At 41.8% G+C, this 25,026-nt stretch overlaps 1 protein-coding gene across 1 annotated transcript in view; it reads right to left on the reverse strand.

The window, feature by feature from the left end:
* Positions 1 to 10,265: 10,265 nt before the first annotated feature.
* LOC143899415 (uncharacterized) overlaps positions 10,266 to 25,026 on the reverse strand; it is a 31,386-nt gene continuing 16,625 nt past the window's right edge. The window contains exon 3 of the mRNA XM_077409709.1: positions 10,266 to 14,617. Coding sequence (XP_077265835.1) covers positions 13,738 to 14,617 — 880 coding nt within the window. The 3' untranslated portion in view covers positions 10,266 to 13,737. The remainder of the gene's footprint in view (positions 14,618 to 25,026) is intronic.

A 25,026-nucleotide genomic window follows, 5' to 3' on the forward strand; every position in this document is an offset into this window, starting at 1 on the left:
CGTAGTAACGGAAATTAGTTGGCCTTGGTGTTTGTTTTGATACGCAATGCAAGGCCGAGCGGCGCGCGGCGGCGCGGGCGCCGAATCGTCAATCGGGCGCGCGCGTCGAGACTCGGATGGACTGAATGGACTCGCGGAGTTCGGAGTCGGCAACATAGCGGGGCCGCAGGGGGAATTGATCCGCGCAATTTCTATATACAATTGTGTGCTAGAAGATATCCAAGATCCAAGCTCTATCATTTATTACGATTAGCTTGCCTCGATTAATTAACTACCGCAGTTAACAACCGTTGCCCATATTGACCGTTTATCAAAGCGAGTATCTCGCGCGATTTGTTCATTCGCGTATATAATGATCGCGAATGGAAATTATTGCACTATCGCGGTATTTATACCAGCAATAATTAATGATTCTTTCAACGCTTAGATTCGAAAGTATCTTTCGCATCGCGCTTCGAATCGTTTTGCTGAGTTGAACATAATTTGCTCGTTACTTTCAGATTGATTGTGAGAGTGCGGAATAGACGAACGCGCGGCGCGGCTAGGATCGGACGAGGCAGTAACAGAGAACCGTACTGATATATCGATCGTTTAATAATACTTGTATTTCATTGGATTTATACGTTCGTGCCTGTAATATATCGCGCACGCTCTATGCTCGAATTTCGATAGCAGGTCTTCGGATTCTTAATTAGTCTTAATTAGTCATTAACTCGATCTTATCATACCGTGTGTCGCATAGTATTGGAGAATGCCAACTTTATTTTCGAGTTTCTCGGTTGTATAAGCGACATGTCGCGTGTATGAAACGGGTTGACTCCGAGTCGAGCGAAGCGATGCATTTAAATGAGTACGTCATAAATAAGTCATAATTAAGCCATTATTTTAATACTTATCGATTGATCGTTGTTTAAAAACCTTCGTTGAAATTTCATATACGTTTTACTTATTTGCGATCATTCGCCGTAGTCGAGCGAATGATAGAGTTTTGTATCTTATTTTTTGTGCTATTCTTCCGTCGCGATGTACGTACAATAGTAAATTGCGCGTCGCGTGTGTGTTTAAAGTCGAAAGTGCCGCGTATGATTATCCTCTTTTAATGATAAATATGCGCGATCATATAAGAAACGTGTTTTCGCGAACGTTGTGCTGTGTGAAATGCAACGAAGGAATCTGACGATGAGAGGAGGAGGAGGAGGAGGCCTGGGGGAGGCATCGGGCAACGGCGGAGCAACTATGAGGTGAGTAAAATATTTTATAAACAATAAATAAGTGAAATACGATCGACATGATACACAATGAAATCAATCTAATAATATTGTTTGAGTGACTTTTACGTACACTTCTTAATAATCAATTTTATTATTATGTAATTATTACTGTTCTTAAGTCCGTATAAGTAACGGCGCGTAGTTTGCTAAGGCGAAAAATTGTACGTAAAATTCACTCAAATAATATTAGGCAACTAAGATTCATTCCCGACGGTTTAACGGTGTTTTTCCTGATTTGATTTAAAATATTATATATTTTTAATTGCTACCTGCAAAATTAATTTCATTTGCGGGCAACAATTATTTCTCTTACAAATTAATTATTTGTGGCCTTTTTGCTATAATTTATATATATTTCTGTTTTGCAGTCCAACTTTCCCGACGTATAGTCACAACTCCGCTGCTGCGCATCGCATTGGTGAGTGATACATTATTTTTTCCTTTATTAAGGTAATAAATCTGAATGAAAATTATCGGATATATATATAAATTTTAATTTATATGTACAATATGTGTGTGTATATATATTTCAAATTAAGAGCGTGAGAATACAGATAATAATTATAACATTTCAAGGATTTATTACCTTAGAATGGATGGGCTATAGGACAGATTAGTATGAATAATTTAATCTTGGAATTATAATAGAACCGTCAATTTATTAGACATTTTATACACGTACTGTGTCAAGCACAATTCAGATTTTCGGGAAACGCCATATAAAAAAATAATATACTTATTAATAAATTTATTTGGTCAATTTTCTATCTCATAAATTTTTCAATTAAATAGATTATATGGGTCAATTTTTTACTTTGTTGCTCAGATAATTAATAAAAAAAGAAAGAAGTGAAATGAAATAATGACGGATAAAATACTAATATTTTTAGAATGTCTATTTAAAAAAAAATCTCTTTATGGTTTTCATATCTCATGGATAATGAAAATTGAAAAGAGATATTTAAATACTCATTATTGTGTGAAATTGAAATAAATTGTCTATGGAATATAGTAATATTGTTAATCTAATATTGTGTTACTTGCTTTTCCTTTCTTAAATATCTTTTTTTTTTAATTTGAGATTTGCGTTTACATTACGAGCTGATACTAGAAGGCACTATTTCAAGATTTTTTTCAATACATTTTACAAACATAATTAAAATATTTCATTATTAGATAATACATTTTAATTAAGTTATTTAATAAAAACCGCTAATTATTAATATATTTATTTTTATAATAAATAAGCGAGTTTTATTCCGATGTATTTTTTATAGTCTATCCATTCTTATTTATTAATAACTTGACTTTATCATATATATATCACTTGACGAAAGATGTGTTATTAATGTAAGATCTAATAATTATCTTCTCGCGTATGTAGTATTGCAAAGTGTTCCATATATATATAGTCATACAATGCTTTAATGACATTAAGTTTCACGAAAGTAGTCGGTTCGCTTCTTACAATCAGCTAAGTATATACTGTCAGTTAATTTCTAATTGACTGACTATTAATCTAGCGGTGTCTCGAGATATGAAACTTTATTCTTCGTATCTCATTTGATACGCCTTTTTTTATACAACGACTATAAATATAAATACGACTATAATATACGATGAGTCTAAATGATTAATCGAATCGCTTACCGCCTATATAGACTTATTATTTAATGTTTTGCGTATCCCTAACTTTATTTCGATATTCAAACATTGCAAAGCAAAAAACATGATCACTAGAATTGATAAATTAGCCATGTACGAGACATCTTATTACTTTTGAAGAAATAGAAGAAAATTGCTAAAGAAACAAAATTTTAAATTTTGAAATAATATATATATGTTAATCGAATGGACTTTCCCATTTATACATTTTGTACTTTTCTTAGTCAGATTAGTTTTTTTTTATTGATTATTCTGTAAATCAACGTACCGCTCCAATGATTTAAGACTTTGTTAGAGTCCGTAATTGGAACAAGTCGTTCTGAAATTCGGCGATAAATTAGTCGAGAGAGAGCGGAATCGATCGGACCGCAATGTTAATTACGAGTTAATTAATTCAAAGATTATTAAAATTATTAGCTATACAAAGTGCTCACTTTACACGTGGGTCCTATAAATTTTTTTTTAAGACTTCCGCGTTGGTGAGGAGCGTAGATGCGTGTATCGAGCGACTGATCGATGTAAGTTTTATACGGGCCAGAAGCGCGCCCATTAAAATGATGCCATTAACGTGGTCATATTGAAACGGTCCGGTCACGTCGATGCGATGATTTGTCGCTGCGGGGGCAACCATGCGAGCGACAAATCTCGCTCGTGTGGCACATTGACGAGCATCGATAATGCGATATTCGATAATGACGGAGTACCGCCGATTATATCGGCCTCGTTAACGCACCTGCGTAAATGTCCTCTCTGTAATTGATACGCAAGGTAAGATGGTTGATTAATAACAAATTGCGGATGATGTCACTTTAATGCTTGTCCGCAAAACTCTTTTTGCCGCGGGCCATCGCAAGCAGCCAGCCCGTCGTCGCATCGTACATATATACACACGCGACAACTGTACTTTTAACGAGACGTATACGTTGCGTGAGAAACGATATAGGGGAAATGATCTCCGAAAGATGTCGCGATAATTCTAAATAATTAACTGCGAAGAAAAATAATAATTACGTTGATTACGCGCTATATAAAATGTCCAACAAAGATTCTCGTGTTAATAAGTGCAGAGATATAATGCAGAGAGATGTCGCGTAGAGAAGAGAAAAATAATATATTTGATATAAAAAATAAAAATAAAATCCAGTCCAGTCTCTCCCGCGAGAGAGACTGTCGTTCGTAATACATAATCGCTTTATTAAATAAAAATCCGCGTGGCCGCAGCGTGAGGAAAATGCGTGCAGCAGGCGAATTTCGATCGAGGACCATGCGCTCACGCATTTGCGTGTTCACACCGAGAGCGCGATTATGCCCGTGCGCCACCCTTCGCTTCCCTTCTCTTCTTTTCCACGTTCGCACTTTCCTGCTCCGCGAGTCGACGGACTGGTTTCGTCTTAATCTTCTTCGACAAATCTTTCTCGCTCTCCTTCTTTCTTTCCACGGATAAAAAAAAAGGAACGTAATACCTCCTCGGTACCGCGAGGAATGCCTTCACCATGCAATTTTAATGCACGACTTGCGTTTATGCATAGCGGAACACGTGCAGTCGTCACACGTGCAATTACTATAATATTCTGAATATACTGGAATGAAATATACTGTAATGCTTTCAATATGATAAAACATACCAAATATTCAATTCTTTTACGTTTAATGCTATATTAATGAGTGAACTCTCTAAACTTTAAATTAGAATTTTAAAAATACTGTTTTATATTGCGCTCATGAATTTTTAAAACCTAATTTAAGTAAGCAAAATTTAATTCTGTCTGAATAATAAGAATATTATTTATGCGTGAAAATTGCCTTCTGACTGACTATCAACCTTCTGATGCAACAAATAATTTTTAATATAAGATATAATAATTTAAACGGATTCTTTCATTTTCTACCACTTGACGTAAAAAGGTTTAAGTAAAAAAATATTTAGAGAATGACTGGACGATTGATAATTGAATTGGATATCATTTCTTGTTCCGACGCCTTAGGCTGCCTCGGTAAAATTAGCGACTTCCTTATCGCGCAACGTATAACGCGCTATTATTTTATCCTATGATTTCGCATGCCGTATTGATTGGCTGAATAATAATTTAACGTTTAAAAGAGTATACGTGTAATTATGATGTATGATATGCATGTTATTGCCACTTGTCATTCATAAAATTCATTTTATATTCTGTCACATGTCATCTACAAAATTTATGTCAGCGATGCGATATTGCATAATTAGCCATAATTACGTTATTACGTGTAATCCGCTGCGCATAATGGTATTAATAATATAATACCGCAAGATTACATTGTTAACGTAAATAATGTTTTGTCGAACTGCCTGATTATCTATGCAGCAGGCCGAGCTAAATTTTTGTTCTTCCCGTCAACGTGGCGAGCCGCGGATATATTCCAACGCGGAAATTACCGCGAGGATTCGCACCCACGAGACACCATTATAGTCAGTCAGAAGGCAATTTTCACGCTTCCGTCTTCGCGCAGGCTAAATTAAAAACATCGCATTTACCCCTAAATGAAGCCTACGGCCTACAATGACTGACATCGGCCGTTTAAACACGATGTTTGCTCTTCCTGGGCATCCACTTATAGGCGAGAGAGATCGCTTAAAAGGGCATAACACTACCGCGCGCCCGCGAAAGTCGCCCCGGAGCGTAATGCGTGCTCCTTACACGCACATGCACGTTACTCACCGGATGGTTACGGCGAGAGGTGGAGAAGAGAGGTGAGGCGAGACGAGGCGAGGCGCGGTAGACCGGAAGTGGGAGCAATTAACGATATAAGTGGTTCGCTGGTCTCGGCGCGAGATAAGATCGGCTAACTCGAGTCTAGCTGCTTTTCTTGCGACCACTCGATGGGAAGATAACAAGCTCGAAAGAGGCAGGTGCCTTTTCGACACATTATACGTTCTTGCTCATCCTGATCGTCCTTTTTCTTCCTCACTGCCTTCTCGTCGTCTCTTCGCTTCGCGCGCGGCGTCCTTAACGCGGCCACTTTTCTGCGCGCGCGACCCACGCGTACATATCTACGAAATAACTTTATTTGCCGGCGAACGCGCGCGCACGCCGCCCCGGCTCGTTTGCATTTTATCAAACGGCGTGATAATCATGCCGAGGACCCGCGGCCATTTTTCGAGCGAACAGCCGGCTTTTAATATTAAAGCAGGCGTCCGCGTAATTGGGATCGCGTGTATGGTCGTGCCGATGATCGATGCGCGCCAACACTCGATCCGATCGATCATATTTATTCATGCACGAATTATTTAGCGCGTTACAATATTCGTCCGCCGGCGTAATTTATAATAGGCATGTGATACAATCGTTTATCGACGCTGTTAACATCGTTAATTTCTTCATTATGAAAGCGATGATGGACATTTTCACGGAACTTTCTCTCGCGTTAAAATAAGATTCTGTACATTTTGAAACGTGTTTCCTAAAATATGTAAATATGTATAATAATATACGATTGTTCACTCTTGTAGAAACTTACGATCAGGAATTTTATTCAACAGTCTTTTGAAAAACTTTCTCTCTCGTTCTCGATTTTTTATTCCCTCATTAATTTTAATTTTTGAAAAAGGCAACAACTGGTATCAATAATATATTCGCGCGCAAAATTGGTATTCCCAAATACATAAAATCTTTTTATTACTTTCGTAAGTCGCTGTAAATAAAGTTTTAAGCTTAAAGTTAAGTTTCTCAGCCAAACGCTCGGTTCTTCTTCTTGCTTACTCGTGCAATTTAAATGACTCATCATCGAACGGTCGAAAAAACAAAATCAGAAAGCGGTACAGGAACTGAAGAAGGAACGGCACATTGACTCGGACAGGACGTCGCGCCGCGTACTTCTGTTCCGGCGATTCTCTTTTGTCGCCGCGTTTCAGGATGCAGAAACCCGGCAAAAGCTCGATTTGACCGTGGGGTTAACCGCACATCCTCTCGCGCCGGGGCCCTTCTTCCTTTCTTCTTCGGTTTCCATAGGGCCGCTACCTTCGGGAAGCGAGCCGCGTGGAACCTTTAACGGACACTTGCGAAAAAGAGGAGAATAATAAAACTGCGATTTCCTACCGCTTTCAGCTAATAAGCGCATCCGTTCGTCGCTGTAACCTGCAATTATACAAAGTGCGATTGCCGCTCCGAGGAGAGTCATCCTCATCTGTGACGTATACCTATATATATATCGGGGAAATATTGCTGTAATTTTGCACTTAGTGTCATTCGTCTATGTACTCACGGTTGTCTCAAGTTCGAGTAAAAAATGACTCGAGATAAAATGATACGATAATTCTCATTATTACGTACACTTTGCTCGGTGACAAATGACGACTCTGCTATTTAAGATCCTCTTGTTGGACGAGTTTATTACACGGTGCAAACCTGCAACGCAAAATCGCGATTACATCGAAATGTTTAAAGATCCTTGCGTGGCGAAGGTTAGCTATACTAGAAACCACTCTCGGTGGTTTGCCATTGCCTTCCGAGAGGAGAACGAGCGAATATAATTTTTTTAGCCCCTCTACTGGGGCTCGAACCCGGGACTTCGGCTCGATAGACCAGTGCGGTGTCTATACTAGGCCACGCTCGTTTTCTATTTTAGCGATATACCGCGTGTCTACCCACAACATATAATGTAACCTTTAACTTTTACGTTAATCACTTAACTCTTCCCGTGATAAATCTGAAAGAGGAACATTTATCAAATTATAATTGGGTTTTGATTTAATTACGACTTAATTTATCACGAACTCTATTCACAATAACATAGCCCCCAATACAAAGTGAAAAGAATACGTATAGAGGGATAAGATAATTTTTGCGGCGCACACGTATAAATTTGCATTAATCAAAAAAGCAACAAGTACAGTTTATACTCGGTTAATTTATGGCCTCTTAAAGGAAAATAATTGCACACCCCGGCACACTGCGGCGACGAGCTACGTATAAGTAGCATTGCAGTAACATTAGTATATATCGCGGTGGATATCGTAACTTAACGACGCCGACGCGCGATTAAGAAAATTTCCATAAATCCCTCTAGCGCGGGTCTCACACGTCTCGCGGGAAGAAAGAAGAAACAAGAAACGCACTGTCGTGGCGCAACAGAATGCGGCATATATGGAACGTATACGTGCCCGAATATCTGGTATATACAATAGTATTTGCGGTGCACGACAGGCACCGTCTCGTTCGACCGTGTCCGCCGCTGGGGAAAATCGTTAGTGCCCCGGCAGCGGCGCGGCCGACCGCTAATGGGGCCCAAATTAATTTCACGTAATTGTGGGTACACGGTAGTGTGCGTCCCGTCCGTCCCGGCTACCCGTTTTACCCTAATAGGAATAAAATAAGCCCTTATGCAGGGAGGCGAGAGAGTGCGAGAGCGTGCGCGCGCGCGCACGTTCTCCACAACATAATTGCACCGGCCAACGGCGGAAATAAGCAAACGCGATTAAGCCCCGTGCACACTGTCACGCTCGCCGGGCTTCGCCTTCGACGACGACGTTATAAGGGTTTCGCCAAATTACACGTCGCTGAACCGCGCCGAAATTTCGACTTAATGGGACACGCGCGGAGAGGAGGGCCGTAACGTCGCGTAATGACGCCGCGCATACGTTGCGTTCTCGTTCTTCCATGAAATTTATCATCGAAATGTAATTCCGGAAATGAATACGCCAATATATTCATATATTATAATGTATCTCTTTTTCTTTTGCAATTGGTAATTGATATTTCGTGCAGAAAAAATCACGATATTTTAGATATATTTTAGATTCAAAAATTGCGTAGATATTCCGAGATTTGCGTGTAACTCAAGAATAATTCGTGATAAAATACTTTCAACAATATATGTTCTTACATAAGCTCGGATGTATATTATCGATGTTGTAGTAAATATCTAGAGAGAGAGAGAGAGAGAGAGAGAGAGAGAGAGAGAGAGAGAGAGAGAGAGAGAGAGAGAGAGAGAGAGAGAGAGAGAGAGAGAGAGAGAGAGAGAGAGAGAGAGAGAGAGAGAGATCCATTGTTCACATCTCACATTATTCTGGGTAATTAACTTTAATATTGCACTCACAATAGTTCGATAATTAAATTTAGAAGTTAAGTACGTATACATCCTGAATTTCGTTTATCCTCTCTGATTATAAACTTTGCCGTATATTTATGCTCAGCGGAAATTGTAAAGCGAGGATAACGATGTAGCAAAACGATACACGAAACTCATCGAGGCCTAGCAGAGATGTACGTAATGCCGTAGAAAGTAAAGCTTTAATTGCTTCAAAGTTTCTACTTCGTAGCGCAAAATCATCATCATCATGTCATTAATAAAATTAGCCGTTATTAAGAAATATTTCGAGTAATGACTGTTTTGAGTTCCGTTATCGCTCAAAAGATCGGAAAAAGTGTGTGAAAAGTTACTGATTGCGAACTAATTAATCATGTTAATTGATGAGTCCATCAGATGTGAAAGAATGCAAAAGATAAACTTTTCAATAGGATAATAGTGTTTGATGTTTTATTCAAACAAACGACTTGAAATTATTTAATTATTATGCTTGGAGGAGTTTTCAGAAGAAAGAGATATATAGATTACCAAAATTACTTACCGCTCGCAAGAGCAGATTGAAATTATTCTGGAACGACGATTACGTTCAGCTCGGTTTTCAAAAGAATTTGTAACTTTCACTTGTTCGAATCCAAGCTTCTCGAATAAAATGCGATTTGCGCAAAATAATTCGACGCAATTTTACTCTAACAGTCGCAAAATGATTGCGCATTCACTTTTAATCGCGAACGTTACAATATGCATCATCGCGTGAAAATGTCTCGAGAGCCTTGGGTCGTTTGTCTAAACGCCAATCTAGTCGACTTACATTATGGACGAAGCTTACATTGCAAATCGAACGTTAAACGAAAAGGCTCGGCACTTTCGTGACAGCAATCTCGGCTCGGAAAATCCCTTCGTCGGAACGTCGGGGAACGAAGCACCATATATTTCTTTTCGCGTGAACCAATCCAATTGGCTTTTATTATTTTTTCATAAACACTCCATCAATCACGCGATAAACGCTTTGTACATACGCTATCATATAATTATAATTTAATTAGAGAAAATAAAAATTTGATATTAAAGGAAAGAAATTTTGAGACGCGATGTTGAATTTCCAAAAAATATAAAACTCCTAACTGATCTGTCCAAAACATTGTTAACGTTGACAAAAATAAATATTAAAAAAGATGGAGTTTGTTTACAGTCACTCGATTTGAAATCACGGCACGAGGGAACGCGATTCGGCGCGACGGCTCTGAAAGAAAAACGCAAAACACGTTAAATTCAGTATAATATATTTTCCATATAATATAATAATTCTCGCTATACAGACATTATTTTACAAAGCATGGTTTTCATATATTCTAAGTACTTCTTGCGTTGCGTTAACTTAACTACTAAACGCGCCGTGCCGGTCGACGTCCGCCGGAGTATTCCCGGCGACGCATCAACTGCGTTTCCGCACGGGAGACCCTCTCGCACGTTGTGTACAGCCTAATTTTATACATTCATAATACTGGTATGTCCTTATCGAACGCGCCGCGTGTCGTGTCGTCGAAATATCGAAACGTCGCGCTCTCGCCGGCGAAAGAGAAAAATCGCGCGACGCTCGATCTCTCGAGAATGCGTCTCGCGTTCCGCTATACGTATACTGAAATCTGAAAAATACTTTGAAATATTTCGTATCTCGTATCTTGGCTTAAGTCCTACGGACTTCGTCGGTCCTCGCGTATTTTCACTCCGTAACAGCTCGTGTCCGATCGCCCCATCTCTTCACATATTTACATGCTTTCGTAACTTCTCATCTACCCGCGGATAACATCCGGTATTTTATATTTACATGGCGCAGCTCATCTTTACATGAAGTTGAAAAGTCGCTCGTGTCGAACGAACCTCGAACGAACCGACTCGCTGCTACGAGAATCTCGTAGAAAAAAAAGTTCGATCGGTATATAAAAGTAAAAGTTTTCCGTAAGGAATACTTAGCGTTTCCATTTCGATCTCTTAGAAACACCGGCCGATTTAATCTCTCGATCGTACCGACGCGACGTGAGAATTGTCATCTAATTAGGTATAGTTTACACCTCAGATACCGAGTTTTCCGTTTGTTAATGTGTAATCCGTTCGTGTCCAGTCTCGTCGTAACTCCAGCAATTTTCAGCGTAAGATTCGGTATAATTCCGGCCTAAGGAGAATGGAAACGTTTCGCGCAATTGTTTCGCGAAGTAACGTGTAATCATTTTGACGCAAACATCGCATCGCCATCGTCGTTTATCGTGTGAATCGCGTATCACCGTGTCGTTTAACGACAACAAGGACTTATACCAATGGTATTACGAGGATTTTTACCACACGTAATTCGTATCAAGAGACACGGTAGTGTCTCGCGCCAAGTACACGCGGGGCGAAACCGACCGTGACTCTTTTACGCGACGCGACGATTTGCGAGTACTCGAGATGTTGAGATCTCGAGTGAACGGATCAAGTTCTAAGTAGGCTTGATCGATAGCTTGGGGTCGACTCTTGGGGGGGGGGGGGTTATCTCTTATAATATTTTCCGCTACGTGCCCTACGAGCGGAGATATTGCGACGCAAAGCCCAAATGTGAAAATTTTATATTAAGTTTAACTTCCAACGACCGATTCTCGCTACAATTAGCGCTCAAATTGTCGATTTTTTTCCTGGGAAAGAAGAAAATATGTCCGCCCCCGTTGTCGTTCGCAAATTACCGGTCGCCGGTGTCGGTGCAATTTTCGGGACCGTCACCGTCTCCTTTTAGATCTCGTCGATATTAATTAAGCTGACCACTTCGTCCTATCCGAGGAATAGCGGTGGGCAAAATGCCGGTTTCGCTTCGCAGACACGACAACACGTTATTTGAATAGTTGAGCCCCCCTTTTCTTCGCGTTCGATGCCGCCCCCCTCCTGCACGGTCCTTTTTTGTCGTTTTGTGGCGACCGCGTGTAATTTCGTGTCATTTTAGATTTCTTCCCCCGCGGCCAAGTCCCCTCTAATGTCATATTAATTGTACATTCGCGTTCGTCCGCGATTGGCCCATTTCCTGGCGCGATTGTAACCGTTCTCGACACACGAAACCGTCCAATCGAGCCGGGTTCTCTAATCGGCATGGTTTTTTGTATCGTTGCTACGAACGGGTCGCGTTGGTCTGTACTGTGATGACATGAATGCATGTGATAAATTTTAGAAGTCAAATTTTACCGTGGTCATGAATATTGATTGGTTTCTTTGCAGATGAATGAATCCTTTCAGTCTCGGCGTCAGAGGCGAGAATTTATAGAATTTTATTTAAAATTGTAAGATTAAAAGAATTGAATAGAAATTTTTGGCACACAGCGAAATAGTTATTTATTGACGGCGTGATAATATATTCGCCTTTTACGTTATATTCTACAACAAGAAAACCATCGATCGATATTTAAAAAACGTGCACGTAGTTATATCGCGGTGAAAATATAATTTAATCGTAAATATTAAAGAGACTTCGCAATAAAATTAATCAATATGTCCGAATGAAATAATTATCGCAGTGTAATTACCGATAATTATGATCAAAATAAAACTCGTGAAAGTAAATGATTGTTTTTTGTAAATTATAAAAATATTGGAAAACACACAAATACCTTTCAAACGACGGACCAATCGCACGGATCCATGGGAAAGAGTGGAAATTGAAATAATGAATGGACCAATGAATGAGTAATAATGAGTCCTCCGTATTTGTCTCCGGGGGATAATGTTTCGGTGAGGCATATAGGATTTTTACTTTCGTCCGCTCTCTATACTCGCCGATCGTATCAACGTTGAATATATTGTTTCACCGTAACCCGCCATTCACTGAACGCTCAAATCACGAAGTTCGGTTAACCGCACGATATTTCCTGTTCGCTCTCATTATCTACAAAATCCCGGACGTCCCGTGCTATGTCACTTCCTGTTCTACCTCACGAAATCGGCCGCCGCCGCGCCGCCCGCGCCGTGCCGTTTCGTTCGCATCTCATTTCGCCGACTTCGCTTTAGACCTCGCGAATCCCGGATCTCTTCGCTCTGATTTCTACAGGTTTTAAAATGACTGCGAAAACGCGAAATAATCTCTATGTAGTCTCTCCTCGATGCTTACGTATACCTCGATATATATAGCTTTTTAAACAGTCTCGTTACCGGCTGCATTCGTTTCTTCGTTTGTATTTCGTGGTAGCTGCGTGGATCGATGTAAGTTGTTCAAGGATATATATAGTTTGTTCCTTCCAGGATTATATAAATATTATCGATCAATCTCCCAACAAATTCTCCGATGCCGGGAATCGATTTGTTTATTTATGAACTGTTAATGCAATAGCTGCTGAAATTTGAGCGACTTCGTTCTCGTTTGGAATTGACTGATTAATGCTAGTTAAGTGAATTCGATTTTAATTATCCCTGTCAGCTTCTCGTAATGAGTTATCGCATCAATCAGTAAGTACTTTCAAGCTTGCCCGTACGTTTAGCTGCCCGATTCATACCAGAGCATTTTCAGAAGGATCACGTTCTCTTTGACAGCCTCGCTAATTTCTGATGTCAATTCTTCGTTCGCCGTTCATTCATTTACGCCGAAGTGATCGTCGTAAGGAAATCACTCCATTTCACATGGCATTTCGTTTCCTAATTATCCTGCAGGATAATATACTCCCTTGTCTTCCCTCTTGTACAAAACTGCCGATGTGCCACCGTCGGTACCAGGAATCTCCATGTCCTAGATGTCATGTATGCTCTCTTCGTCACTGTCAGCCCTCACACTCCGAGGACTGTCCTCCCTCTGCACGGGTGATCTATCCTGGCTCTGACTTCTGTCACGCTGTCGCGTTCGATTCATACTTTCCCGTCCGTCCACTATTTCCGGACTGTCTCTGTAATAATTGTTCAGGTTCGGTAAGTTCGAGCCGGTAGCGAGGGGTCCGAGAGGGTTGCTGGGACCCGCTTGGATCATCGAGGGATAAGACCTAACGTCCTTCCTCAGGGGCGACCTGTCCCTGGAGTCCGGGCTCTTGCTGCTCCTCTCCTGCTTCCTCGACCTTTCCATATTCTCCCTTCCCTCCATCAATTCCGGGCTGCCTCTGTAGTAGTTATTCATGTTGGAGAGATTAGAGGTCGTCAAGGTGCCGAGAGGATTACTAGGACCAGCCTGCATCATCTGCAGCGGATACAGTCTCGCCGGTTTTCTGGTTGGCGACCTGTCCCTCGACTCTGGGCTCTTGCTCCTGTCCCTTTTCCTCGAGGACTCCCGACCGTCGGCCATCTCCGGACTGTCCCTATAGTAGTTGCTGAGGGTCGACAGGCTGGAGCTCGCAGTCAAGGAGCCGAGGGGATTGCTCGGCCCCGCCAGGATCATGGGCGGATACAGGCGATAGGGAAGCGGTTTCTGTAAAGTCGCCGCCGCCGCCGATGATGGCTGATAGAAGAATCCGTTCGCGGGTAACGCGTGCGCGCTGGGATACTGCCAGTAACGTCCTGCGGCAGGGTGCGCGGGGATCGTCGCGGTGCTGCCGCTGTAGAGATGCTGGAAGGCGGCAACGGCGAAATTGTTTTCGGCCATGATCTCGAAACCCACGATCGTTTGTCGCTTCCATTTCGTTCTGAAAGTACAAAGAAAGCGAGCACGTGAGTAACAATGATTTCGCGCGGAAGTCCTTGCGATTTATTTGCACCAAAGTTCTCATTTCAAAATCGAATTATAAGGATTTCTTTAAAGTAGAGCATCATTAACGCATATTAATGGTGACGCATAATTTCTGTGTTAAATACAAATTTGACAAAATTGATATTATATTATAAAAATAGACTAATCACACGGATACGAAAATTATACGATAATAAATGAATACATATATAGAATAATTTACGAACATTGATATATTTTTTTAAATTACTCTGGTATAGGTATGTGCCCGTGTATGATAAGACGCGCGTTGGCACTAAAAAAGTATTATAAAATCCGCTGACTTGTTTAGTATATTTTGATGAAGGCTATACGTCGGTAATGACCAGCGATAAAAAAAGTGGCTCGACACTATTCAAGATATTTACATCGGAGCGATCGTTATTCTTATAACGTAATATCGGCAAAATGGATCTAAGTTCGGTCTGCCAATGTCAAACGGGCCCGCGCGAGCCGCGATATCGCGATACGAGCTTGATAGCCGGAAGCACGTGCGAGCATAGCGTAGTTCCACGGTAGTTTTCCAGATTCTAACGGCGAACGATAAGATCCATTCCAAGTATTTCAGCTGTTCGTTCGTTCCTTCGTTCGCAGCGCGGCGAAGTTTCGCCGGCATAAGGATCGACTATGGTGGCTTTCGAGGCCACCGCCAACCGAAGCAATCACGGGCTTTCTGCAATTTCTCCCTGGGACCGGCCCCTTCCCTCCCTCGCAGTGCCTTCCCTCTTCGCCCTCCTCCACGTATGTAAATCTCGATCTGGGACAATTACGCTAAAACGGAGTGGCGTGCCGCCAAGTGGTTACGTTGGCCACACTACCGGGAGCTTATTATACTAACAAATAGCCCGTGGAGTTTCAGTGCCTAATCATCGCGTATCGTGGCACGCACACATATATACGCACGAATACGTGTGTACACATATATGTACACGTTACAGATATACATATACCTGAGCCGCACCTGCGAACGTAAAAGCGCCCTTAGACGCGCGCGAGACAGAGATATATCAACAGGCCGTGGTCTCGGGGGGGGGGGGAAGTTGATACCGTGTAACGGGAACGAAATGAACGCTATGAAACACGAAGGGAGACACGAGGCAAAATTCCCTGCCCAAGGCCGTATTAACCGAACATTATTGCTCGGTAACACTGCAAATCATACTGCGAAAATGACGATACTTTCCACAGAATCAAGACGCGAATTACATTCGCGCGATCGGTTGTACAGTGAAAAAGATTACGCCCAACGGCATCTTCGAATAGCGTGCATGAAACGCGTATACAGTTGCGGTTTGGGCTAATAAAAAAGGAGTGTAATATGTATGTCAGAAAACGGGATAGAAAGAAAATGATACGCATGGTGTCATCGTGTAAACATATAGAAAGAGAAATGTTTAATTATTCGAGCAATTACGAAGTTACTGATAAGGAATATTTCGTTAATTTATAAAGCCAACTTCTGAGAATATATGAGCGTCAATCTTTGTTGACGCTTAAGATTTATGAATAAGACGAAAGTGAAGAAGAAAAATGTGAGATCCTGGGAGGTATCAACATTTCATCGAACTTGTAACCTTCGTATAATAATCGAAAACGTTAAATAAACTTTTTTTCGTTTGATAAACACGATATGAGAACACGTGCTCACGCGATTAGGGGAACTCGCCCTTCATAAGAGAAATATATTAAAGTGCCGCGTCGAGCGGCTTAATATGAAATGAGGCGGATAAGACAGAGAAAAATGTACGTAAAGAGAAAACAACTGTGAAGGGCTATTATATTACATGAACCAACCTGCCATAACGTTCATGAATAATATCGAGAAAATTACAACCCTTCCGTGGCAGCGAGGCGTGAATTACATCCGACATTCTTGCTCGATAAATGCAAGTAGTTTTTGCCACCCCCGCTACCGTCGCCCTTCGAAAAAAAAAATATACCTATATACCTATGTATATGTACATGCTGCCCTTGTCGTTCTCCATGACTCTCTCTTGTAACTAATTCAACTATAATTATGATATACAAGTGTGTTATCGCGAGACTGTTAATCAATGCAAGATTCTTTGAATATTAGTGAATGGTATCCGCCGCATGATTATCTAAATACTTCAATTTGAATCAGAATGGAAAGCCGTCGATATATAAACTTAATTTCCATCACAAATAATTGTAGAGACAACAAATTTTCCGCGAAATGCATAATTTCGCGGAAAATTTGATTAAAATAATTAACATTTTTAGAAGTTATCGATAATTATCCGTAGTTTTATTGGTCTCACTATCTAGTCAAATGTTGAAAATTTCGTCGACGAGCTACACCCTCGAGATTTCTGGGGATCGTTTTTATTCATGATAATAAATCAGACCAACTTTGTCTCGATAAAAATTCGACGATTCGCACGAAATTCAGGTGATAATTAACGAGCACCACCGACGCGTACATTTGTTACAGTTCTTTTTTTAGTTAAAATTGCGGCCGCAATAAAAAAAAGATCGTACCTTTGAAACCGCGAATGTTACAGGGTAATAGCCGCGAGGAGAGGAGGGTGGAGTGGGGTGCACTTGGTGGTCGGAGTAATTAATAATCAAGAGATCCGTGCCTGGCAAGGGACAAAGCGGCTTTAACGGATATGCAGCTCGCACGGAAAATTCGACAATTAATATATTTCGTGGGGTGCGAACCCTCCCCTTTCTCCCTCTCCTGGTTCTCTCGCGATTCTGTGCTGATGTATAGTCGCGAATGTGGGCCACAATCTCGCTATCTTTCTCTTTCTCTCTCTCCCTTCCCCCTCTCCTCTCTCGATATGGCTCTGCTCGCCCTTTTGTGACGGGTTGCGATAGGGGAGGTTGCAGTAAAATCGTTCATGAATTTTAAACAGGCACCTCTGAATCGAGCCACGATCATTTCTCATTTTTCTGCCGGCACGTCGGAGGCGCAAGAAGGACGAGCGTGTCCGAACGCGAGAATCAGAGAGAAAGAGAGAAAGAGAGAGAGAGAGAGAGAGAGAGAGAGAGAGAGAGAGAGAGAGAAAGGGAGAAAGAGTGACGGTGACAGACAGCGCCGAGAACCGCTCGTGCGATTATATGATGAGTAATGTTTTTTAATTCCCCCACTTTCGGCTGGGGTTGGCCAGCGATTTTCGAGTGCAGCCACTCTAAAACACCCTTAATTGCCCGTTGGCTTTTTATAGTCCGCTAGGAGCTAGGGGGCCGGAAGTAACCGGGGGACTCGAAGGGGGAGAGACGGAAAGAAAGAAGGAGAAGAGTCATTGATTTATCGCTTCTGAGGTGCTCGAGGGGGCTGCTTGATCTCGCTCGACTGAAACGAGAAAAGAGGATGAGAAAAGGGTTGGAGATTGGCGAAGAAAGTGTAACGATCGCTTCCATCCTAATGATCGTGCGCAGTTCCTCAGAGATCGTGGCTACGTTGGAAAAAGTTCTCGTCCTTTCTTACGACGACAAACTCCTGAAAATCGATCGCATCGCTCCGATTGACGCCTTCCTCGTCGTCATTGTTGGGCGTCAAAGTAACGCGTTGCTTAGAAATCTTAGGGTAACTTATACGACACCCCTCGTGCGACCCGGAAACGTTCAATGCGTCCGAGTTACGAGCGTCAATCGACTCGAAAATTACTGTCGCAGTGCTTGAGAAATTATTATCCTTCTCTTTTTTTTTATTCGATCGTATTTTAATATTTACTATTTAACGATGACGAAAATCGTAACTGTAATATTAATAATATCGTCATTTTTATTCTTCAACTTTGTCTTTGGTGGCGAACGTTTGAGGAATTAAATCCGAAATTTAATTATTTACTGACATTTTTCAAGCACGCAACGAGGTAAGCTCGACGATTTAGCGAGTCGAAAAGCGATAAACGCGACTCGCCGAAGACGAATATCAGGAACGTCCAGCTGTATAACAGCCAGAAGCGAAAAAATGGCACGTCGGTAAGAAGAACAGGGCGAAAACTAAGGGGAGAGTTAATGCATTTATAATGGTAGCTGGGTCTGTTCGCTATACTTTTGCGGTTACATGCCCGTGCGACACTAATGTCCTGAAGCCGCTAGGGCGCTTTGTTGTAATAATGGTGACAGCGAGACCGAGAAAAAGAAAGAGAGGGAGAGAGATGGTGGAGAGAGAAAGGGTAACATATTTTCAAATTATTATTCGCCTCAATGATTACGAGACACATGTTTCACAACGTATAGCTTGTCCGAAATTGCATTGATATTCAGAGAAAGACAGAACGATTATTGACACATGGTATATACGATTGCAACACAGTTACTAATGCGGTTTTCTTTAACGCTTTTTACTAATAAATTTTAAGATATGTATATGTATAATAAATTCTTTCATGTTTAACGTTTCGTGTTAAATTAAAATAAAACTAATGAAACTTAATTACGTTTAGAATTTCACTCTTTTAATTCTGGCATCCATTATATCCATTGTAAATTTTAATAGTTTAAATTTATAGTTTAAAGTTTAAATTTTGTTATAAACATTAATCTTTTTATTGTTGTTTGCAATACATTTGAAAAAGTATATGCTGTCATGTATCTTATAAAATATAAATTATAAAAATTAGGCTATATATCTAAAAAATTCATACTTAAATATAAAATTTGTTTCTATTGGTGTGTATCAAAATTAGAAACCTCCTCTTAAATAGTTTAATTATAATCTTCACAAATAAAATTAATTTTTTTTAAGTTTGAGAATCTCGATAAATTTTAAATTCATTATTCAAATTAGATATTTATCAGTTTTTGCCCAAATTCGCACTTTTTTCCTTCTTTATATCAAATTTTAAGTAAATAGATTGTATGGCATGTAAGTATGATAAGAACGGTGGAACCATCGCAAATTACTTTTCCCCACATTGCAGAATTACAAAAAGCGTGCGACCTCATTTTGAACAAAAACTCGCGGCGATGTTAATTAAACCCGCCGATTAAGCGTCCCGCGGGGTAAAAAGAGTTAATCGGGTGATTAAATCCAAGCTAAGAGGAGGGCCGACAAATGCGCATGCAAATATGTCGTTACCGGGTATGCCCGACTGTTATCGCGCGCCATCCGATTAGCCCCGTTTTTCTAGCTATTTCGTGAAATTCCGCGGCGACCCAAAGGGTCACGGAATCGCGCACGAAATCACGGAGCTGCCGTGACGCAAGTCGCGATCGAAACGAGCGCATTTGACATAAGTACCCGCGAAATCAAGGCGACCCGTTATGAAGCGGTTTACCGGAGGCGTGGGAAGCCCGCGTTGTTCTTCCGGTGCCATGCGCCGCGGCAGAAGAGATGGATGGATCCCCCCTCCCTCCCCCTTGAGAGAAGCGAATTCTCACGATCGCGACGTATGTAACGCGCCGGCGATGTCGTCACATCGTGACGACGCAATGTCATAATGCCACCGTCGGGAAATGTCGTTGAAAAGCATGTTCGGACGCGTTATTTCGAGCATCAGGAAGACGTTATTACCTTAACAATATTGCATAAGAACGCTATTATTTTTATCTCTTTTTCTCTTCCAAGTATAATATTAAAATATTTTATCCAAGTTTTCTAAATAAGACTAAAAATTTTCCAAGCAAATAACATTCGATAGAATGTCAGAAAATATATTCGAAGAAATCGTCAAGAATCAAGCTCGAAACACATCCGAGACACGAGGTATACATACATACTTCAAGATCATTAAGCACCCGGTGCTTAATTCGATTGTTCGTGCATGAGTCGAAGAGAAATGCTATTTGTGTCGCGTCAGATTTATCGCTCGTATATCAGTATTAAACTCTAGCATAAATGTCACCGGAGTATAAAACGCGAAAATAATTCTTCTTTATTTTTAGTGGTTTTAATTCGCAGGGAATGTTATCACGCGCAGGGAATGTATTCCCGCACGATCGTTCGTCATTCCTCTTTTCGCGCGCATTTCGACGCCGTTACAGACACTCTATGCATTTGCATTTTTCCCAAATATGGATTATCGTTTCCCTAGTCAAAAGTGCGTAGCAAAATACCGCTGCGCGCGCAGCGTTTACGGTGTAGTACTTGATGGCGCACGTATAACGAGCGCAAAACCGTGTGAAGGATTCAGCCTTCGCATCCCCCTTCGCCGTCGCGATCAAGTCCACGCGATGCAGTTTCTTCGGTTCGCGTATAGTTTGCGCGCGTATATAGAAGTTGCGCGCTGGTCTCCCGAGGATTCTCTCAGTACCACGCGCGCGAGTCTCTCCGCGGGATAAGATGAGCTACGTCGCCAACCTAATTTCTTTCACACGTTCGAGGGGAGCATTAGCGCTGATGTTGCGCTCGTGCTTCGTGCTCGAAACTCGTGCCCGGCAAATAAATCACAGTTAAGCTACAGCAGTCACATCGCACACGATAGAGCGTAATTTTAAGCTCGAATGAGTTTTCTCTCTCTCTCGAGCCACTCTGTTTGGCTTTAATGGAGTCACGTTTGCTTATTATATACCGTAAAAAAATATCGAGCGACGAATATCTCATTACTCGAAAGCAATGCCACGTTCTACATATAAACGTATTAATGCAAACTTTCGTTGAATTATTCTACGTTCTTTTTTCTTCTCCTGTATAATTCTTTCTGTGCTTCATATTATATCTTTTTCCATAGCGTGACATGTGTATCTGCTAATTGTAAGAGCGTACATTGAGTTACGCGATAGCGCGAAAAACGCGTGCGACATATAGGTGCGTGGTTGTGGTTTTATAAAAAAAAAAAAATAAAAAGAAACAAAATTTGAGCTGCCGTATAATACTTTAGAATTACGAGTCACGTCCTGAGGGCAGGATCCTCTCTCGCAGGACGTGCAAAAGATAAAAGAGCATATATATGGAGGCCGTAAGCGCATATGCGTGAGTGCAACAAGGCAGACGGCGACATAGTGCAAATACCATCAACTAAAATTGCGCCTTTTCCTTTAAAGTTCTTTGTAATACTCCATCTTCGAAACAGCACAAAAAATCTTTCAGGAATTTTGTATCTAAAACTTTAATATCTTATTTTAATAAATATGCCAAACAGAAAAAATATTGCACCTTTTTTGGCATGTTTTTTTTTACGAAATTGTTTTTTTTTATTTGCAAAATTACAATTTTTCCAAAAAAATACAGTTAGCTTTTCTACAACGACAGTTAGATATGTCTCTAATCACGGCAAATAATAAATATTTATTAAGACACAGTTATAATACATCACGACCAGAAGAAATCAACGTGTATTAAAGTAACGGATTAAAGTCGCTAATCACGCAAGGTGACAGTGATACTCGCCGTTAATTTTCCGTAGATACCCAAGACGCAATCTCCGAACGTATAAAATCTCCGGCGTGAATTACGAAGTGGCATAGACGCGCGCGGGTCCCATGACATTTCATTAAAACGCACTTTGCGAGCTGAGCTTGGCGCACTGATATTAAAGATCGAGAGGCGCACGCTTCGTCAACGTTAACACATATGCGTACTGCACGCTACTTGCGTGGCTCGCTTATGGCCGGGCACGTAATTAGTCGATAAGTAGAGACGATTTGCCGCGAGTAACGTAACGAGTCTTAATGACTTCTAAACAACTAAATGACCGAGCGGGCTCGGTGTATGCGCGGCGCGCCGTACGCAGCGTGCCGCGGAAAAGCGAGGAGCGTATCGCTTATCGCTCTGGAAAAGCGCTTCATACTGGCGGACCGCAATCTCCGCGTCGTTTAGTTTCTCAGCGTCGATTTCACGGAAAGTTTCGTGCGGAAAGGCTTTGCGGTCGATCGTGACTGCCATGCATGTATGTATACGTATGTGTATGTGCGCGCGCGCGCGCGCGTATGTCGTTGCAATCGTTCAGATGACTCATTGTTGAGCGTAATTTACGTGCGTGCGTGTTGGTTGATCACTCGATGAATGAGACGTCTGTTAAAGGAACTGGAAGTAACGTAACGTTTTCGAATTATTCATCGTGCGTATAGTCCTCGAATAAGACTTCTTCAAGAAGATCGGTTCTTGATTTGATAAATCTCGCATCGTAAAGACCTATCTAATATTTATGAGAAAAAAAAAGCGAAAAGAAAAACATTGCGCGTGAATCGAGCAGTTGTTCGGATAATTTCATCGTTGAGCGTATAATTAACGTACAATTGATGGCGATTAAATAGATGTCTATAAGGAATTTAATAGGAAAAAAACACACGGGGAAGAACGGTTGTTAGATAAATCCATGTGTTTCCGAGGAAATTACCGTAATTTGTTAATCATGATGACTGCGCCGCGCATTATCCGTTGTTAATAGAACGCATTTATTTATCTTCTGTCATAATTTATTTTTCCACAAAATTTAACCAGAATACTCAAATATTCGTGCAAAGTCAATTCAAAGTGTCAAAACGAGGCAAACGTTCTTCAAGAATAAGTTGCAGTAACTTGGTAGCATTTTGCATGATTGATAGAAATTTGTCAAAAAGAAATTCTCACGTAAATAAACGTGAAGTCTTTCTTCAAAGTCTTTCAAGTTCACATGGAGGTCCATTTTAAGGTCCATCGATCTGGACACACAAAGCAGCGTCTGTCGGCGTGTTCTCGCGCGGGATTGATTCAAAATGCGGTTTTAGGTGGTCGTGCAGCGGCAAAGTTCTGGTTTTCGGCGAGCGTTTAGCCCGGGACGGGAGAAAAAGGGAGCAGAGTCCGCGCGTCGCTGTGGCGCCCGAGGTGTGGCCGGCGCCTCCGCGAAGAAGCGCCGAGTCACACCGCATCGGGGCGTGCACCGAGCAACAAAACTTTAAGCGGGCACTTAAGAAGCCGCCCGTCAGTCAGGAGCGTCACTAATTTTCCCAACTTTTTGTCGCGGCGACCTCCACCTTCTCGCGCGACGATACGTGCGCCGCGGCCGCGGCGGCGCGCACACGTGCCTCCTCCCCCCGCGCGACTTCGATCGGTTTCCTCATTTTCGTCCTATTAATTAAGCGCGGCTGAGTGCGTCAACATGGCGAAAATTAATTAGCGTACGCCGCCACGCCGCGTGGCTACGTCGAAGAACGGCGAGAAAGGAGAGAGCGGGAGAGGGAGAAACTCTTCACGGCTCCAGGCTCCAAGTATTGCGCGAGACACGTGCAAAAATTAAAGCGCACGTCATGATGATCTGTAATTTATGCCGCGCGCGATATACGGGACTTCGCACTTTGACGGTATATTTGATGAAACGTGTAGCAATAATTAATACAGGTTCCAAGGGGGTACACTAGGTCTGATTCCGTTGACACGGGGGTACTTATTACATCGCGGGTGTATCGTACCGCGTTACGATTGTTTCTTCCAACAATAAATCTACGTCGATCGGAAATCCATCGTGAAAATTCTTTCCAAGCTGCAACAATTCATTCTGAAGCAAGAAAATCGTGCGAAAAGCGCTTCTGTTTATCTTATTGCCAGACTATTTTGTACAAGTATTCAAAATTCGATCGATCATCAGCAGCTCGCTCGTGCCGGAAACGTTCACGTTTTCAATTCGACACGCATGAACCAACAGACAAAAGCCGAGTTTATTTCTCGAATCGGCATGACGGCAGGCGAAACGCAAACGAGATATAACGCGATATAACAGTAATTCACACGCGCGCTACGCAAGTTCTGTATCAAAAGCGATCCTTAATCACCGTTGTCCATTACGCCGATCCGGCGTAATGAGCGAGCAAACTGCCGACTGTAGAAATAAATAGCCGTAACGATTACGCCGTGTACAATTGCGATGTGCCGCGTGTGGAGCGCCGCGCCGCGCGAAACGAGCAGCAGCGTCTTTGAAAATCGTGGACTCGGCGGCACGCAATTACGCACGAAAAAATTGAACGGCTGCCGAAATGCAGGCAGTCTCGCAGTCTTTCACGATCGGAGCGGAGCGGAGCGGCGCAGCGCAACGCTTGGCAGCGCTCGCTGCCTGTCATTACGCCATTCGCTCCACCGGTAATTGACAGTCTAATGACACAGTCTAGAGTCTGGGCGCTCGCCTCGCCCGGCCTTTACCTTTTCGTACATCGTACATCACGATCTACGAGGATCCTCATTAACGATTCGCCTTCTTTGTGCGCGATCGGCCGCTTGTCTAAACTAAACGGCCGCCGGCAGAAGTCGCGAAGTCATGACTCTTGTGGGTGTTCTCTGCTAATCACCGTGTACGTTCAGCGCGACGGGAGGAACGAGAGAGTAGTGATAATTAAGTAGCGTAATGAGATCGATATAGCCGGCGTGGTAGATTTTGCATATCGGGCGTAAGAATAAAATCGCGACATTTTAATCGAGATTTTATTAGAATTTTAGTT

This window comes from Temnothorax americanus, unplaced genomic scaffold (genome assembly GCF_048541705.1).
Source record: "Temnothorax americanus isolate GAGA-0224 unplaced genomic scaffold, ASM4854170v1 Scaffold27, whole genome shotgun sequence".
Taxonomy (NCBI): domain Eukaryota; kingdom Metazoa; phylum Arthropoda; class Insecta; order Hymenoptera; family Formicidae; genus Temnothorax; species Temnothorax americanus.